We start from the raw sequence: 19689 nt of genomic DNA, 5'->3' as shown, positions 1-19689 counted from the left end.
TTCTCCAAACACAGCCCTCTGGAGGCTGGGTTTGAGACAGGGACAAGAGGAAGGACACAAAGTGTGTGCTGATGTCAGCCACTTGACAAAGGACTTTGATCTCCAGGGCTGAGGACCCAACACCTCTAAGGAGGAGCAAGACATCTCACAAAGCATTTTATTAGCCTTTTATGTAACAAGGCACACAGGGCATCAGTTGGGGGATGACAGAGCACTGTCACCTACTATTGCTTATTAAAATAAATTATTCCCTGCTGCCAGCTTGAGAAACCATGCCAAAAGATATAAACTGCTCCCAGAACAGCAATACTGAGTGATGGCCAGCACAGATTGAAATGCCTCACACGCTGCAGCCTCTGAAAGATGGGCCTGGCAGGATCTGCAGGAAGGGTAACATGACAGCTTAGACCCTGGTGAAGCAGAAAATGATTTATGAGCAAAGCCAGCAGGGCTTTCACCCTCTCAGGACACAAAGCCATATAGGAAGAGCCCTGTGACTCCAGGTGGGCCTTTTGTTCAGGGATGAATCCCAAGGGCATGCCAAAGGCAAGGCTTCCATGGCAACTGAGGGCAAAGCCCATTACACAGAGTAGGACAGTCAGTGAATTCTCCACTGCACAAAGTCTCTCCCCAACAAGTGTGGCAGTACTGCAAATTTCCATTAAAACACCACTAAAACGTGTATCAATACAGTGTAAATAGGACTTTATTTGACAGTCAAGCAAGCCTTCAGCTGCTTCCCACAGAAATCCAAAGCATCCCAGTCTTTTATATTGACAATTACACACTAGTTACAACTGCAACAGCTGTCCAGCACTGAGCTAACTATGGAAAAGCACTCAAAACATTGCAAGACTGTGCCTTCCTCACAAGTTTTGCCCACTGGAGCAGTAATCTGTGTTTTCACATGCACTAGGAGCCACAGTGTCCCTGCCCATGGATGAGAGGAGAACACATCATCACCTGCTTGGTGTTAAAGAAAACTAACAGGGAATCAGACAGTGCAAGAGTGAATCCCCAACCTTAGCTTGTAAGAATGCTCCAGCAGCTATTCCAGTGGCAGCTGGAGGCTGTGGAGGTAACCAGTCCAAGTGCACATCCTGAGACCAGTATAAACCCAAATTTCTTCAAGGGAGCCCTGTTCTGTTTCTCAACTAACACACAGCTCACGCTGCATTTACAGCACTGAGTGTGGCCTTTTCCCGACTTCCCAGACAGGATACAGGTGGCAGGATTACCCTGAATGGAACAATAAAAGCTGAGGGAAGCACAAGGCACCAGACAGATAACCTGTGGACGCACTGTGCCAGTATCTTGGGCAAAGAGCTGGCACAGACACCACACCCAGCCTCAGATCATCTGTGGCACAAGCCCTCAGACCACTGGCCTTGGCTTCTGTCAACCTGCCAGGAGCAAGCCAGGGATCACCTCCAGTGCTTCTGCTCCCTAGCAGAGTTAATAATTGAGCTCTGGATGCCAAAGGCTTCCTAAATCCCTGACTCAGCCACTGTACATGACAAGACCGCAGACATGTTTTCCAAAGTTCCTTGGAGACTCTGGATTATAAACTACACTCTGACCTTTGAAACACATGACCCCCAGCCACACAAAATCCTTGCAGAACAAGCCCACAGGTCCTTGCCAAGCCAACACTCTGCAAACCCTGCTTGCCCACGGGCCCTCACACATCCCACCTTTGCACAGGAGCGCTGCCGTTCCCTGGTTTGAGCTGACTGATCCTTGACAACCCAGCACTACAGCAAGGAGCTATTCCCGGCTTGTTCTGTCAGGGGAACAAAGAGAGAGGCTCAGGAATGCATAGAGGGTCAAGGAGGAAGTGTGCAACAGAGGAAGGAGCTGCCTTTGCCTTCCTAGGCCCAGGACAAAATTTCCCTAGACCACAGGCTACTCTTCTTCTTGACTTCACTGGGTGGAAACAAAGCCAGTGCCAAGCACTCTGGAAATCCCATCACAAATGTTTCCTCCATTTATATGTTTAACAGTGTTCACATCTCTGATGAAGAACCTACTTGCCATGGCCAAAAAAAGCCCACCAACACTCTTTGAAGGAGAAATTAAACAGTCCATTACTTAAAAAATGGTTGAGATTGCAAATCAGAACCAGAACATACAGGTCTAGAGGAAAGATCACTAATAATTCATGAGCAAAATGCTATGTTTATGCAACACTAAGGATGAGATTTTAATTGCTTATTACTCTAATTGATTTCATTCAGTTGTTATGGCAACTTTCTGCTTTCTGGAGATGTACTACACCAGCCACAGGCTTACACCACAAAGCACAGCCATGTGACACCCCACAGCTGCAACATGTATTTTAAGATAAATAATACTATAGATGTGCCAAGTATTTACTGTTTCCCATTTTGCTGAGCTTCAAAGCCCTGACAGCCAAGTGGGATGACAAGAACAACTCATTCACCTGTTAGTCCCAGCTAAGAGATGGCCTGAGACCATTCAGTTCTACTCTCTCCTTTGGTGTATGCTGCTCTAAGGATCTTATTCCATCAGAAAAAAAGAGGGAGCTCTTAAAGACCAGGGTCTGAACACACTAATTTTTTCTGAATACTTTATTGCTGCATGTCCCTCGTCATAAGTCATCAAGTGGTGGGGAAGTCAAGTTTCCTGTTTAAAAGGCCATTAAAATAATTATTTAATTACAGAATGACAACACACCAGGAACAGAAGTGCTCCCACTACAGATCCCTTATGGCTCACTCCAGCCACAGGAGAGCAGCAGGATGACATCTCAAGATGCTCTCAGAAAACTGTGTGAACTTGGAGCACTATGCTTCCAATAGGTCCAGCAGCACAGGAGGCAACATCCCAGAAACTGGACACAGCTGGGAGTGGTTTCAGGGGATGGCCTCCCCACAGAAACAGCCTTCAGCCCCCTCAGCCCCCACCCAAACCAGTCTTACTGACAGAGCAGTTATGAAAATGAGCAGCATTTCAACTCCTGCGACCGCAAGCCTCCCAAGTTCCACCACGTGGTAGAGGCAAGCCCCAAACAGCATTTAAAAGCAATGCACACCTCTGCTATTACAAACAGGCCAACCACCAAAATCCCCACTCTTCAGGGGAAGCCAGGCAAACCTCCTCAGGGGGATCCACAGCTGCCTGACCTGGCAAAATCAAGGTTGAGCCAACATCATTCCAACCACAGAAGTGAACCCAACGAGCTGATTTTATTTCCATGGAGCCAACTTGAAAGGGGCTGAGTGGCACACACCTCAGGCTTCATTAAGCCTCCCAGGCTGTGCAAGCTCAGGACACAGCCCACGGCTCCCCACCTCGCCCCGAGCTCACCCACGCAGCTCCAGCTGACTCCTGAGCTGTGAGTTACCAGCCAGAAGGGATTTGCACGCAGGGCACGAGCTCAAGTGCCTTTGATGAGTTCCTGCAGGAGTTCTGGACTGACAAGATGCAGACACTTGCTAAGACCAGGTTTCACTACAAAGAACAGCAGCAAGGACAATTCCTGCAGAACCCTGAAGAATCCAGCTGGAATGACCCTTAACCCCTAGCAGGAGCTCTAAGCACAATGCTCACGGTAAGCACAGGATAGCTCACACTGGCAGGAGCAAAGCTGAGGTGAGATTCCCACATCCAGCACTCTGAAGTCTCCCCTTTTCCTTGCCACAACTTCAGGGAAAGCTGCAACCCAGCTGTGGGATCACACACCCTGCACAGCACAAAAACAAAGGAAGCCAAAAGCTTCAAGGAACCGACCGCCACTCACAGCAGGTAACAAATACAGCACTTGGTTTATTTTTGTTCTCAACTGAAACAAGACTCAGTAGGTTCCTTACCCAAGCACTCCTGAAGTGAGCAGAGACTTGCAGCAAGAAGTCTTCAGAGGTACAGTATTTGTATCATACAGAGTACACAATAAATTACTATCTACATGCCACAGACCTACAAAAAGTTACATACAATGTAAAAAAATACAGTATTTTCTGCTCGTTTTTTTGTTTTAAATTTTTTTTCTGTACATTTTTTTTAATTTACATTTTCATATACACTTCTTGTAAACTTTTGTGTGTTTTTAGAAAACTGAAACCACATAACAGTTATGGACTTACAGCATCACTCTTACCTTTCCAAAGCAACGCTTGCACCTAGGAAACAGCTTTTAGCTTGTTTGCTCCTTCATTTCTACTTTGGCACCACCACACCGTTATACTCCGAGCTACTTTAGTCTGCTTTAGCCATGTCCTCACCAGGGAGAAACACAATTAGACTGGAATTTGTGCTTTGATAACAAAGTTCAGAAGAAAAATCGTTACGTTAACTACTTCACCATCACATTTACCTGATATTTTACTGTGTAATTTCAACTTCTCCTGCACTAACTGTTTTACATCATCAGCATGCAAACAAGTCTGATTATGACTCAATCAATAACATGAATATACTGAAAAACAACTACAAGGGTTAAATATTCAAAGGAATGTAGACTTAGCAAGGTTTACCAAGTTAAGAAGTCTAAGCTAATAGCATGGATTGACATGTTAAGATTCGAAACACACTGATATACAATGTGAATTTCAGTTTAAAAACATCTGTACTAAAGAAAACATGGAATTACTCCTGGCCACACAATTATACTATCTCAAAGTGAAAACTATATTGACTAGAAACCTCCTGCTTACCACACATACTCCTGGTGTGAAAAAGGGATCCCTGAAGTTTATAAAAGCCAAGCTTCAAAAATTGCTACTTGGAGTACACAACTCAAGACCCTGCTGAAAAGGAAAAGCAGTTTCAGTGTCTGGCCCACTGGAGAGTAGATCACCCCAGCCTGGCACTTTGTACACACACTGTTCCATGTAACCCACTCAGCCACTTGGATCTAATCCCAGAATAATGAGGGGAGGTGCCCTTGAGAGGGACTGCAGTCCAATCTCCTGCTCAAAGCAGGGTCACCACTGAAATCAAGCCAAGCTTGGGATTCTGTCATGTTCAATCCTGGGAACATCCCAGGACAACAACTGCAAGCTCCTCTTGGGCCTCTCCCTTGCTTGACTGACCCCATGGAGAAAATTGAGAAAATTTCTCCCATTAACCAAGAGCTTCCCGTTTAAATCTCAGGAAAGCTGCTCACTCTTGCTCCATGCTTCTCAGGCAAGACCCTGAAATCAACTCAGGTGTTGAACTGCTGAGGGTTTTGGATCACCAGGTACAGAACTACATTCATGGCTGTTGACAACAGAACTGTACAACAACTTTTTTTTTTTTTGCTGATCTGGGGACCTGAAAGAATTTTTTTTTAATTCCTTAAAATTACAACAACAAAAAAACCAAGGCAGGCATCCAAAGCATTGATATACCACAGCAAGTTTTGCCTTAATACAGTTTACAGATTACCACCTCATTTATTATTGCCAAAAGACTCTATGGTGCATTCAAAACTTCAACCTAATACAATCCAGACTCAGTGCTAAGACCGACAGCTGAGGGTTTGCCACTTGGCTTTAGGTTTGAGTTCAAAGAAGAAGGTGCCTTCCAGATCACTCGGAGGAGAACTGCTAAGGCTTTCTTCCCCGCTGCTCATGTCTTCACAGGAGTCTTCACTAGAAGGAACAGTGGGAAAAGTAATTTTAACAAAGCACAACCCCTTCAAAGTGGCAAAGTACTCCTCAATCCTGGGGTTTCTTGCATGCTTTTCTGTTCCTAGCAGCAACATTCCACATCTAAATGCTCCTCAAGGCTCCTAAAGCTGAAATCCTAACAAGGCACAATTTTCCTGATGCCAACATCCTACCGACCAAGAAGCCAGTGTTCCAGACATCAAACATTAATTCCTTCAGAGACTGAAAACCTTTGCAAGCCTTCCTGCCTTAAAACCAACAGTGCATCCCCCCTCCCTTTCAGGTACCTCTGAACACCACAATGACAGCTCCCCCTTCACTCCCTGTGCTGAAGACACATTCCAGATATTCTCAGAGCTAACATTTTTTTCTTCCCCAAGTAGCAGTGATTAAGCCATAGTTCACAGAGCTGCCATGACCACTACAGGAAGAGGAGAACTCCTAACAAAAGAAGCAGCCAAGTGTTACCAACCTCTCACTTCCATTGAAACATCCACCCTCTGGGATTGTTGGCAGCTCAGGAACACTGTAGTAACTGTTCTGTAGGTTTTGGGCTGTACGCCTTGACACAATCCAAACCAGTTTTTTGTGATCAGGCTTGCAGCATTCAGGAGAAGAATAATCTGCCAGGCATTTAGAGACCAGTTCCCTCCAGTAAAGTAGGTCACTATCACTGATCTGGAAAAAAAATCCCAAACAAACAAAAAAACCCCCAGTTAATTAGTCTGTAACACACAGGCTCTAAAGGTAGGTCCTCCCTCCATTTTATCTTCTTGGAAAAGACCTGGAAAAAACATCAGTCAAGACAGAAGTGAGTCATAACTGTGATACCTTTGTCAAAGTTGCTTTTGAAGGTGAACTACCAACTCCTACACACCTTCCAGACGAGTCCCTATTCAAGATGGAGTTTGGTTGACAGTTTGCCTTGTTACCATTTTCATTATCAATTCCAAAGGAGAAATGAAACAAAAGGCTATTCTATTTAAAAATTGAATGAAATGTTCTTAAAATTCCATTTTCAAATGGAAGGAAACTTTTTTAAACTAATTTAAAACAGAAGAAAAAAATTTAAGCCACCATTTTAAAAGAGAACAATTTTGTACTTTAAGGAACTACTTCCATCCCTTAAGAAACTGGGGTTGCTCAATCTGACTGAAGAGTGAAAAGCTGCTTCTGGGCCATCAACAGAGGCAGCATGCAGCTCGAGGCCATGAATCCTATTTTAGTCCACAGGACATCCTGAGCTGGAAGGGACCCACAAGCATCAAGGCATCATGGAGTTCAACTCCTGGCCCTGCACAAGACAGTCCCACCAATTCCACCCTGTGCCCATTCCCTGGGGAGCCTGACCTCCATCTGGGGGAAGAACCTTCTCCTGATATCCAGCCTAACCCTTTCCTGACACAGCTCCAGCCATTCCCTCAGGTCCAATTATTCAGGCAAAAGGAATAACCAGCCCAGCAGTCAGAACAGACTAGAAGTTTCTCCAGAACACAGAGCTGAACAAGTTCAATCAGCTGCCTGTCAAAGCATGCATTGTATACACACTGGATCAGCAGTTCCTCTGATTTTATACATTTAAAGCTTGTTTTTTTAACTGCTTCTTTCAGCCAAACAGAACCTGTAAGGACCCATTGAAGGGACCCCTAAATGTAACATCACCCATCATGAATAGTGTCAGTCCAAACAAATGGAAAAGCAGCCCAGTGGAAATACTCACCTTTGAATGCTTTTGAACACGCAGAAGAATCTCCAACAGCTCAACAGATTTCAGCGTCTGAACTTCCAGAGTGAGAAGGCACAAGGCCAGGACAGATGGCTAAAGGAGCAGAAAACAGCACTCAGCACCCCAGCCATCACAAACCAACTCAGAAGACACAAACAACTGCCTCTACTCACTTTTGCTTTAGAGAAGACTAGACGGCAGTTGCAAGCTTTTAGCTGTGCTTCCAACTTGTCCAGATTCAATACTTCTTTCCTGTGAGACATCCAAGAGAAGAAGGGTCAGGATCAACAAGCATTGCCTTGCCAGGAAGCAAAAACTGAGGAGTTGCCTCCTCTGTGGCCGAGGCTGCAATCATTTCAGAGGGAATTGAGAAGGGCTCAGCAAACACCACCAACTCACCTTTCTGAGGTATGACAGAGTACAATAGCATGGTACAAGTGCAAGAAGGTTAAGGCAGTAGTAGCTTTAAATTCAAAGTGCAACTTTTCTGAAATTATCTTTTCCATCCGTTTCAGGTCGGACACAGTGCATTTACATTGGCTGATCCGGATGATCTCGTGAGCAGATGGGATATTGCATTCCTCCTCCACCACTCGGGCGGCCAGCTGGATGCAGCAAACTCCAATGCAAGACAAATGCTTCGGTTTCACCTAAAAACCACGGCAAGAGCCACGAATACATCCTCCCCTCATCAACACCCTGAGCTCCTACACCTCCCCCAGCCGTGACCAGCCGAGCCGAAGCTCCACAGCCAGCACCTCTCCTCAGGCTGCTCCCCGTCACTACACAAACAACTCGCGGTGGGAACTGCAGTTCCCTGCTCCTCCAAGCGGCAGTGCTCACCCACCCTCCTTACAGCCCGCACAGATCCAGTCCGAGCCTGTTCCGGGCAGCCCCATCCCTCCACAGCCTGGTCCTGCCCCTGCTCCTCTCTCCCCTCTACCACCGTAGCGTTTTGGGCCGCCTCAAGGACGGCCAGACCAGAGAACTGATGCAGCTTCGTTCTTTCTGCTGAGCTAATAAAGAGGAACTGGTTTAACTCCAAGCTCGTGCCTTAAAGCAGCACAAACACGATAAAAACAAGCAGGAAATGATCACTTGGTGTCGGTCCCAAGGCTAAGCCAAGCTTTAGCAGAGCACCCAGGGACACTTCCTAGTTTGTTTCCCTTAATTCCTCCTGTCTCAGACATCTACATGGTGACAGTTAGAGATTTATTAGAGGAAGTAAACCAAGCTGCTACTTGTCTTTAGAGGTAAAAGGAACTGCACTCAACTCCAGGTTCACAAAGGAGACCTCAGAGCAGCTGCTGAATGCACAGAATGAATCAACAGCCACACTTATACCTTCATAAGAGCCAAGAATCTGTCCAGAATGTTGACAGCCAAAACAAACGTTTCGGTTGCAAATCCAAAGAAGTTGGTCAGACTCCAAAGATCTTCCACCTTGGCATTCCTTTGTCTTGGACACAGAGTGTTTTCATTCTATGGCAAGAGAGGCAAAGTCAGAATTACTCTTTGGCAGCAGCAATCACTGTGCCTCACTCCCTAAATCGTCTTTTATCTAGATCAAACAGAAGCAATTTTTTCCTTAAATACTCTATTTCACTTAACTTGAAAAGAAAATAAATTTAGACACTTAGGACTCAAATCACACCCACGGTTCAGAAATTACAGCCAGGTCCTGAGTTCCACTGCTGCAACAGCCAGCACAACTACATTTCCTACTCTCCACTGGTTTATTTTAAGACACATTTAAGACTTATTTAAGTTACCACGGCAAACACAGTGACTCTCGACCTTCGAAATGCCCACACAGCTCTCTGCCTTGCATGTCAATATTAAGCAACAGCTCTGCTTTCACAACAAACAAGCAGACTTATCTCAGGGATTTTTTCTGTTAAATATTAAGGCTCTTCCCAAGAGCTCACAAGTACCCGAAGGCACATAATAAACCTGCCCTGAACTCAGAAAGGAACTTTGGTCGCTAACGGGGAGATGTTTATGGTCTATTTACATTTTGCAGCTCAGCACTGAGCGGTTCTGGGTTCATTTCCCCAGATCTCGCCGATGCCTGCCTGACATCCCACCTCCCCTGACGGAAACAACATAGAACCTCTCCCTCCTGGGCTCTCTCTAAGTTTAAGCAATAAATACTAAACGCCTGAATATTTTGCTTGCCCTGCAGATCGCAGCGCTTGGATAGTGCACCGTTAATATCTACACAGACAGAATCAAAACAAAAGGCAAGTGGCGCATACAGAGAAAAGAATAAAATTTCCGCAATTAAGGCACTTAAAATGCCAGTTAAAATTGCGGATTTTTCTCTGAAACTGTCTTTCTGCCCTGAGGGGGCCCCCGACGCCCTCACCCACCTCGGCGGCGCTCTCGATGAGGCTGAGCCCCTTCTCGCGGGGCTGGAACCGCCCCTCCAGCTCCAGATGGAGGTTCAGCTGCTTGAAAAGCCACAGCACCTCGCTGCTCATCTTCCCTTTCCTTCGCCTCCTTCCCCTCCGCAGCAGGGAAACAAAGGGGCCCCGCAGGCTGGGGGTGAGGGGGCGCCGGGCCCCCCCCGGCGGCCCTCACCGCTCGGGGAGGGGGAGGCGAGCCCGGCTCCCGTCACCGCGCGGACGGGGGTGGGCTCTGCCGCTGAGCCCGCATCCAGGCACGGCGGCCTGGACCCCCGCGGGGAGTCACGGCACCATCCCCAGCGGCTCCCCGTCCGCCCCGGCCCCGGCCCCGCTCCAAGATGGCGGCCCCGCGTCCCCGCCCACGGCTTCTGTTGTCCCGCGCGGAGCGATCCCCGCCGGTGAGGCGGCGCGCCGAAGTCAAATAGTCCACCCCAACCCACGCCTCCCGCCAGTGCCCTGACTGGTCCCCGAGGTGCGGGCAGGGCGCGGTGGGACAGCAGAGCTCCAACTCAGTGGTGAGCAGGGCGGCACGGCGCTGCGGCCCCGGGGCGGCGAGGCCGCGCGGAAGGACACGGTAAGGGACGCATCACGCCTTTAAAGGGACGCCAGCGGCGCATCATCCGTTTTGAAAAGACCGCCCAAACCTTCCGGCGCTCCGATTGGCCCGCGCTTCCCAAGCGCTGATTGGCCGGCGGCGCCTCTCGCCCCGCCCTCCCCCGCCTCGCGGAGGGGCGTGTTGTTTACCGGCGGCGATTGGCCAGCGACCGAGGCCGGCTCTGTTCTGATTGGTCAGGAGAGTTCTGCCTCCGCCCCGCCCACTGCTGCGGGCCCTGGCAACCGTGACGAGCGCGCGCGCGCGTTCTGAGGCGATGGCGGTGGGGTGGCGGCGGACACCCTCAGTCCCACAGCGCCTGTCCCACAGCGCTCCCCTGGCCCCGCACCCTCAGCCCCGCAGCGCTCCCCTGTCCCCATATAGGATAAAGATGAACTCTGACCTGACTGGAGATGCTCAGCCCCCGCGGGTCAAACTGTCTCTATGGGACTCTACTCATGATATTCCTTGAGGGTTTCAAACACCCGTCTGGATTTAAAACCTCTCTGTGTCCTACTTCAGACAGAGATTTCTGTGCAGCCTGGTGTCACAGTGGTTTTGGGATGTGCAACTTCCAAGCTTGCCTTCCAGAAATAAATCCGAGGCCCAATGGGTTAGGAAGGAGGTAGTGGATCAATTCCCTAAGTTAAAGGCTGCATCAAAACTCAATGGAGTCCTCAGGACCAGATAAAACAACATAAATCATCATCTGGAAGATTTGTGGGGCTGTTCCAATGTGCTCGTGGACAAACACAAAGGGATAAGTGTCCCAGGACAAACCCAAACTGCAGCGATTGGATGTGTACACACTGCAGACAAAAGTCTGGGAGGTGATTGCAGCAGATTACTGCTGGGTTTGATCTGGTGAGGTTCTGCAGCTCCAACAAACAGAAGATGTTTATGAAATGTCACAGGCTGGAAAAGTAAATCCGCCTTCTCCAGCGAGCCATCGTGGGAGCTGAGCTCTGCCAAGCTCTATTTCGAGGCACAGTCCCTGTCTGCAATGCCAGTGATGATGGCCAACACTTTGCTCAAGTTCATTTTGATGCCAAGGACTCCGAGATTCCCGTAAACACGCCTGGCTTTTCCCCAGGGTGTTCCTGATGTGGGCCAGAGTTCCTGTAGGGACCAGCAGATAAACCTGAGCATCCCTCCCGTCCCACAGTGACTGACCTGGCATGCTCACTGATTTCTGGGGAGGATAAAGCTGTTTCAGACATGGATCTGCTCCAGTTTGAACAATTGCTGTTAATGGAACCGACTTCCAACCAGCTGCATGCAGTGACATCATTCAGGTAATGTTTATGGGGTGGGATGAGTCTCCCAGCTCCAGTCTCTGGTATTTAAATCCCCTCAGTGGTTGCTCCCTTCTTTTCTTCCCCACATTGCAAAGCGTATCTTGCCATCACAGAGATGGAGTAGAGATGTTCTTCCTCCTCCAGCTGCTATAGGAAACCACATAGTGGAACACATGTTCCAGTCTATCTAAAAGGACAAAAAAGTTTATTTTGTAAGCACAGAACATGACAGCTCCAAAAGCATGAATTCAGATACCTGCTTGAACACATACATGCCTTGCCCTTCACTAATTCAAACTTAATAGAACATTCTGAAAAATTATCCTTTTTATCTCATGTAGCCTGATGGGGAGGGGGAATTTCTTATCAGAGTAGGGCTCATTTCCCCAGTTAGGAGAGAGGGACCCCTGCTCCATCTTTGTTCCTCAATATTAACTCACTTGAAAACAGCTCAGTAGGATCAAGAAAAAAAAAACAAAAACAAAAACCAACACCAAACCCTAAGGATCCTAAATCTAAGTGATGGACTGCAGCTTTGGGAATAAAAACAGGGAAAATGAGTCTGCTCCCTGTGCTGTCTGGACCTGGCAGAACAATGGAGTGTTGTGGGCAAAGGAGGAGTCATGGTGAGGTCAGCGACAAAAATCTGTTGATGTTTTCTATTTTTTCTCTTATGCAAGGAATAATTTTCTTTCAATGTGGCATTTATTTGGGATTTGGGGAAGTGTGAATGCAGGGAGAGAATGAGAAGAGTTCCCAGCATTCTGAGGAAACACAAATTACCTCTTTTGTAACGTGCTTTACAGAGCAGCAATTCCTTCCTGGCATTCTTCAGGAACCCCAAGATGCACGTCCTATTAAACGGGGATTATTTTAACCAGCTTTGCTAACCTACCTTCCAATATGGCTGGGCAAAACATGTCCAGGCCTGCCCAAAGCTGTTCCCCAGGAAAGGCCCTGCATGTGTATTGACTGGCAGGGGATGAAACAGAGGTGTTGATTGGGCCTTGTGGCATGTGGATTTCCACACCAATAGGATTACAAACCACGGTGATTAAGGGACACAGAGTAATTAACACTCCAGACACAGGCATTGTCTGCCCACTCTGGACACCCACGGAACAAAAACAGGGGTCACTTGGAACAACAATTGGAACGACAGCTCTCTTGAGCCACTTATCCAAGGAGCTCTTCACAATTTACAGTCACTAATTAATCCAAGTGCCCCATTACCCCGGTATGGAGGACAGCAGCAGTGCTGACACCTGGAAGGCAGAACCTACAGAGTGGTATTTTTATACAAAACAGACATTTTAGAAAACACGTATCAAGGCTTCCTGTGTACACACACTGAGAAACAATTTACAGATCCTGTTGCTTCCAGAGCAATGGGATCAGCGGCTTGGGGATACAAGCTATCAAAACCTTTGCATGGACTTCCTCCCACCAGGCCCTTTGGGAGGGAACAAGTCTAGGAAATGAAATGATTCATAAAACTGCCAGAGTTTAAACCGTGCTCCCCAGACAGCAGCCCTGAAAGAAAGTGGCATTTGATCCTCCAGTAGCCATGGGAGCAATGCTCCTACTGGTCCAGCTCCTATCTGCCCAGAGGAGTGTAATTCCACACCTCTCACCTGGGGCTCCTGGAAATCGACTTCAGCATTCATAAATAAATGAATTTATTCAGATCTATAACTTGCTGCCTATGAGACCAAAAGAGAGCAAGGCATCCCGATAAGAGACGAGCTGGAGATTGGTGTTAGGGAAGAGATTCACAGGACAAACCCAGAGAGGAGCAGTGACAGTGCATCTCCTAAAGACCACACCCGATTCCAAACAGCTGCTGGAATAAGAAAGGGAGGGGGCAGGAAAAGAGAAACTCGGCAAGTTTGCTCAGCAAACTCAGAGCAGAAAGCTGACAAGACCCAAACACAAATCAAGGGAAACTTAGTAAGTGTAGGACAGAATCTCTGTTTTAATTTAAATGAATCTGCCCTGTACTGATAGCACATACTTTGCTTACTGAAAATAAAAGCTGCCTTATTAATATAAGAACCCCTATACCAGCACCACAGCCCTGGGACAAGACTTCCAAGATAAGTTTACTAAAAGAGAGAAGTCCAAAAACCTACTGGGAAAGTTTCTTTCTTAGAAAATATTCTTATTCCCAGTAGCTGGCATAAAACTTGCAAAGCATAGCTAAAAACTAAATTGCATGCAGTGCTAAAACCCCAATTCTTGCAGGAAAATCCAAGTCTTCACTAAGAATTTTCACTGACACAAAAGGATTCTGTTCCAGAAATAACACCAAGGACAGGCCCCTGCCTATTATTTCATGGCTCTGAGCGAGCCCATGTACACTATGTTGGGAACCACAGAATTCCAGGATCCCTGATACTGATAGAGCAGGAGGAAAAGGCTGCAGAGTGAGCTGGCTCTGTGCTGAACCCAATGCTCTGCCTGTGTTGTCATGGAGGCCTCTCTCCACACAAAGAGCTGGAAAGATCTAGAAAGCACTCAGGAGCAAACAGCAAGAGTCCAGTGCAACCTATTTTTTTTAGTCATCAAATCTCTTTTTGGAGGGTTTGGAAATGTCTCTGGCATGAGAAGAGGAAGAGCCTTGCCCCCAGGGCAAACCAAGGCACTCCTGGTGACTTCACCAAGGCCACAGCAACAATATCTGCAGTTCTGCTGCTCATGGGTTGTAGCAGCCCCACCTTGCTCAAACTTCCCTCTCTGGTCACTAAGAAAAAGGAAGGAAGCAGGAAAGCCTCCAAATCTGTGACACATTTCAGAACTCACCAGGTGACTACAACTATTCACAATTTCTATAAGGGGTGGATGCAGGTACACTTTGTCTTAGTCCTCCGTGGTTCCCACTGCAGGTACTGTCAGAAACCTACACTGCACCTCCAGGTCCAATAAAAGACAACTTCCTGCCTTTTTTAGCTCCTCATTCCAGATGCACGTACCCACTTGGTGCGGGCAGCCACTGCAGGCAGCACTTGAGCAGCAGCTGGAGGTGCAGCCCCAGGAGCCTTCCAGGAGCCAGGAGAATGACATCAAATGGCAATAATGTGCCTTCAGTGCAACTTAAATTGTCTGAAAGGCAGCTGTGTCTTTCAATAGCCTCCTGCCTGTCGAAGCATGACCACAAGAACCAGCAGTTTGCTCACAGGCCTCCTTTAATAACCATTTGTTACTGGAAGCTGCATTTAATTCACTGTATATTTTTGTCACTTACTTTAAGTGGATTCTTGTATTTAATTGACAGGATAATTCTAGGCAGTGTTGTACTTAAGGCAGTGTTGGAAAGGTTTGTTATTTTTTTTTTTAGAAAGGTGGTTGTGCATAATTTCAGGAGGCGTTTTCAAAAATCACAGGGATTGTGCATAAATGGAATTTAAAGTAGTCATTAAAAGTTAAACCAAGAAAAAGAAAAAAAAGGTAGGCAGCCACCTTCCTGCCTGTAGAACTAGGAACCTGCGGAGTAAAACTATTTGCTAGGAAGCATTTAGCTACAAGGACTGGATATTGTAGATTTATGATTTTACACTTCTTTTCCAATTTAACATCCCATTTTCCATAAAAGATGACAAGTCCCTTAATTATCTAACAAAATACTCCTTTCTCTACTTTCCCAGGCTGTCTTAAGTTCTTGTATGCCTTTTGCTAAACTGAGATCTTGGGACAATGTACCTACACTTTGCATAGGGATAATCACTAATTATGAGATCCGTCAGCTGGGATATTCTTATACAAACACAGACTATCAAAAATGGAAGGTTTTTCCAACTCTAATGTGAAAAAATTCAGTCTAGTGGATTGATTATTCCTCCTGAACTAACTGGCAGCTGGAATTCTGGAAGTCTTGTGGACTCTGCTGACCTTACCCCTGCACCAGTAAGGAATATTCCATTTCCCCCCTTGTTTTCTAAATGACAGCCTTTAGTCATTTCACACCCATTGGTGCATAATGGGCTGCTCTTATTCCCCAATAATTCCTACCTCTGTTTCACCAGAGATGCACAAGTTTACACACCCAGCACCACAGATGTTTCCCAAGGAACAGCTGCAGGAACATTTCCAGCATAGTTCTGTCTTAAGACACTGCATCCAGGCACGTTTTGCTCACACACTCTTGTACGTGCCAGAGGAGATAATTCAGATTGACTTTCTCAGATGCACCAGCAGCAAACATGATCCTGGTCCACACAGAAAAGTGCAAAATATCCATTGGAAAAAGCACATCTACAACCACCACAGCAGCACTGTTCATTTTGCAAGGTTATAAACTCCTACAGTACTGGTGTCAACTTCCCAGGACACAAAACATCCAATTATAAATCTTGATGTCTACAGTAAAGCATAGCCAAGCTGGGTTATCCACATGAACTGCCTTTTAAAAGCTGAGAAAACACAGGAATTTTTATTTTTTAGAAGGGGAAAAAGGAAAGAAAACCTGTGTTCAATGACACCACTCTGCCAATGCTAAAAAGTAAAACTGGGAATGCTGCTAAGGAGGAGGGTCACTGCTGGTGTTCCTGCACGTTGTGACACGTTTCCAACTAATAATCTATTTCGTAGGAAGAATGATGGATTTAGTGGTGGGATCCCCAGGGTGAAGGGGACAGTCTGAAGGTATTACTATCACCAAGTTAAATGAAATAGAGCTGGAACAGAGCACGTTCCAAATAGCAAAGCAAGTGGCAGAAAATAGCAGCTTTGCTTGAGAAAATTACATTATGAGGCTGTTTATATAGTAAAACTAAATCAGGTAAAAAGGTTAATTTAGTGTCTGCAGTTCCCCTCTCAGAATTAATCACTGACTGAGGTGAAAGAGGTGCTTCATTTGCTAAATGTGAGCACGTATTTCACTGTTCTGGATGAAAGCAGAACAGTGTCCTGGTGTTTTGAGAAGCTCCATGCTGGGAACAGACAGGAAGAGAATCTTGTGCAGCTCAAAGAGAAGGGTTTGTTTTCCTAGTAAATAATTTAAATTCCTGCTGGTAGGAAGAGCAGGGTGGGAACAGCTACACAATGTCCTGAGAGGCCGTGGAGATGTTCCACTCGAGCTGACACTCCTGTCATTCCACTGATGGTGGTTCCTAAGGTCAACAGCCTTCCCTAACAGCTGCACTGGAAAGCTCAAAGAAATGAAGGAGCCTGCATCTAGTTTCCTTTTTTCCTTTGCCACATTCTTCAGGAATACTTTTTTTTCCTCCAAAGGGCAGCTAATTATTGCCTGTAGGAACAAGCACAGCTGATGTACTCATAAGGTAGAACAGCCTAATAATTTCTATATACTGATTTCCACACTACTTGCTCAGAAAATCAGCATTCCATCGATTAATTCATTGGACAAAAAAAGATAAGGTTTTTCAAAAACTACTAGTGATTTTGTACAGTTCAGTTATCAGAGATGAGGCAGTTCAGTGCTCAAACCCATCTCATTCCTCTGGGAGAGTTCCTTTGTGCTGACAATTTTTCCATGACAAGCACTTACTCCCTGGAAGCCGAGCAAAGCCTTGTCAGGTGATTTCACCACAAACCATGTTTTTAGGGTTCTCCTTGTTTCCCTCCTGCTGCTTTCCCCAACATTCCACATTTGCAAACTGTCCCTCTCCCAGAGAAAAGAGAGTTTAACTTTGTTTTCAGCTTCTGGAAAAATCGAGAAATCCTCAATGTCTGTTTCCCCTTTTTTTTTTTCCCCAGGTTTGTTTTTTAAACCAACATCAATATTGTCTCCTCTGGGCTGATCAAAGCCCACTCAGTACGTGAAGGATCACAGGTTAGCAGTAAATATAGATAAGTTATGTAATGCCTGGAGTCAAAGCACAAACACAGTGATAACAATAGGGATAACTGCTCTGTCACAGAAGGAACTTGACCAGCTGTACCCAAACAGCAGTTATTTTTATAACCTTGCATATTTCCAGCCCCTTGGGATATTCAAATGCTTTACAGACTATTTTAATGTAGCCCCACAACGTGCCTGGCACGAAGGTGAATTTACCCTTGCTCTGAGGCTGCTGTGTGCTCATAGATTTGAGCTCTGCAAGCTTTGCATGCCCTTGCTCAACTTTGAGTGCACCTAAGCTGGGTGGGTATGAAAATCACCACTAACCTTTGCATCCATGGGTCAGACTGACTGGCCAAAAGACAGGCAGGGAGCAGCACCTGGGTCTCCAAAGCACCACAGAGCCAAAAACCACCAGAGCATCTGGGTGCTCCTCTGAAGGGATTTTAAACAGCACAGACAGAAATGTCAACTGGAAGGATACATGGAATTGTAGAATTGTTTGGGTTGGCAGGAACCCTAGAGATCATTCCAGTTCTACCCCCTGCCATGGGCAGGGACACCTTTCATCACCCCAGGCTGCTCCAAGCCCTGTCCACCCTGGCCTTGGACACTTCCAAGGATCCAGGGGCAGCCACAGCTTCTCTTGGCACCCTGTGCCAGGGCCTCCCCACCTTCCCAGAGAATGATTTCTTCTAAAATCCCATCTAACCTTTTTTTTCCCTTCTTGTCAGCATGAAACCCTACTGCCTCTTTCCATCTCTCCCTCAAAAATACAGGGGAGCTCATGCTGGCTGCCTCCATCTCCTTCCCAGCAGTGCCACTAAATCCCCTGGTTGTGGTCACTGCCACAAACTACCACTGGGATTTTGGAAAACTGCCACAGCTTGACAGACTTCTTAAACACCGACTCTTAGGCAACAAGACCCAGAAGAATCAGAATGGAATTGCGAAAGCAAGATACAATTCCAGCAGGACTTGCCCTTCTCTACACCTTCTCGGTTCTAAAAGTCATATTCTGTTTCAAGATAAAAATTAATAAAAATGGAAGGGAGCAGCACATGGCAGGCTTGGATTTCAAAAATAGTTCAACTCTGTGCATAGAGGAGTTGCTGCAGCAAAAACAGCCTTTCATTTCAGTCTTACATGTTACTAGGGAAAGGGTTAAAAAAAGCTTGAGATGGATGAATTTTTAGCAAACTGATTCCGAGTTAATTTGCTAGAAAATGAATAGGAAAAAAAAAAAAACAAACAAAAAAACCAACCTATGTTCTCTCTCCATGATTTATGTCACTGTGCTTATTATCTCCGGAGGAAATCCTCCTTTGTGTGCTGTCTGAACAGCCAATAACTACAGATACTGGAAGGAGTTTAAAGAAAACAATTTGCCTTTGCTCTGAACTTCTTGCTTTTATCTCTTCATTTCAACCTCTGGTGGTGCAGCAAGATTCTGACACTCATCACCATGCCAGGATTTGCATGCCAAGTATTTATTCTTTTCCTGGTCTTTGCTGTACAGTATTGTAACACAGCCCCAAATACATGGAAAAAAAAAAAATAAAAAAAAAAAAAAAAAAAAAAAAAAAAAAAAAAAAAAAAGGGCCTAGGTTACAAAAGGATTTAAACACTCAAAAGCTTGTCCAGTTCTCAAGGAATAAGTGGAGCTGTGATAACAGCCCAGCTTCCATAGCACTCCAGGCATCTTGTGCTGTCAGTGGGAATGCCAGGCACAGCCGGGAAACGACAAGGAAAAGGCCAGTGCCGCAGGCCTTTGAGCCGGGAAAAGGCCTAAGGAAGTAAATCAAGTCCAGGGCAAATCCCTGTTTACATTTTGCAGCGCAGTAAGTAAGGGATAACACACGGAGCTCTGTTCCAGCACACACAGCCTAGGAGACACGGGATGCGCAAGGAACAGGCGAGACCACGGCGCTTTTGCCGAGGATCGGCACAACTCGGGGCTTACTTACAATTAACTGACAAATAAGCACCTTTTCCCCCCGCCTCGGGAGTGTTTCAAACGCCACTTTAAGGACCGTGCCCCAGCCGTGCTCGCGCCCCCCCCCCAGCGCCCTCACGGAGCCGCGCACGCGCCGTAGATCCTCCCGCGCGATGCTTCCGCCAGGAAAAAGAGTCCCCGTTTTTCTCCCCCTTCCCCCTCACAGCCATCCCGCTCCCCCTCACAGCCACCGGGCCCGGGGGGAAGAACCGGGAGGGGCGAACCGGGAGGGGAGAGCGGGGAAGGGAGAGCCG

General features: G+C 46.6%; 1 protein-coding gene across 2 annotated transcripts; it reads right to left on the bottom strand.

The window, feature by feature from the left end:
• Nucleotides 1–3769: 3769 nt before the first annotated feature.
• On the bottom strand, nucleotides 3770–10068 carry CCNG2 (cyclin G2). Of its 2 annotated transcripts, none has more exons than XM_056489653.1 (7): nucleotides 9714–10068; nucleotides 8686–8823; nucleotides 7741–7991; nucleotides 7515–7593; nucleotides 7336–7434; nucleotides 6088–6293; nucleotides 3770–5597 (listed from the first exon to the last, which is right to left on the bottom strand). In XM_056489653.1, the coding sequence occupies exons 1-7, from the start codon at nucleotides 9822–9824 to the stop codon at nucleotides 5465–5467; spliced, it is 1017 nt and encodes a 338-aa protein (XP_056345628.1). In that variant the 5' UTR covers nucleotides 9825–10068; the 3' UTR covers nucleotides 3770–5464. The 2 variants fall into 2 exon arrangements, with proteins under 2 accessions (XP_056345628.1, XP_056345629.1); XM_056489654.1 differs by lacking the exon at nucleotides 9714–10068 and adding an exon at nucleotides 9114–9623.
• Between the last annotated feature and the right edge of the window lie 9621 nt (nucleotides 10069–19689).

Source organism: Oenanthe melanoleuca, chromosome 4, assembly GCF_029582105.1.
Source record: "Oenanthe melanoleuca isolate GR-GAL-2019-014 chromosome 4, OMel1.0, whole genome shotgun sequence".
Lineage (NCBI taxonomy): Eukaryota > Metazoa > Chordata > Aves > Passeriformes > Muscicapidae > Oenanthe > Oenanthe melanoleuca.
The sequence above is the reverse complement of the archived record's forward strand: the minus strand, read 5'-3'. Positions and strand labels throughout refer to the sequence as shown.

Bases quoted from the DNA above. Each gene is read 5' to 3' on its own strand.
- CCNG2 (XM_056489653.1), bottom strand. From the start codon at position 9,824: ATGAGCAGCGAGGTGCTGTGGCTTTTCAAGCAGCTGAACCTCCATCTG. The intron at 6,294-7,335 runs GTGAGTATTTCC...TTTTTTTTCCAG, and splicing joins GTGTTCAAAAGCATTCAAAG to ATCAGTGATAGTGACCTACT. The intron at 5,598-6,087 runs GTTGGTAACACT...TGTTCCTTCTAG, and splicing joins TGTTTCAATGGAAGTGAGAG to TGAAGACTCCTGTGAAGACA.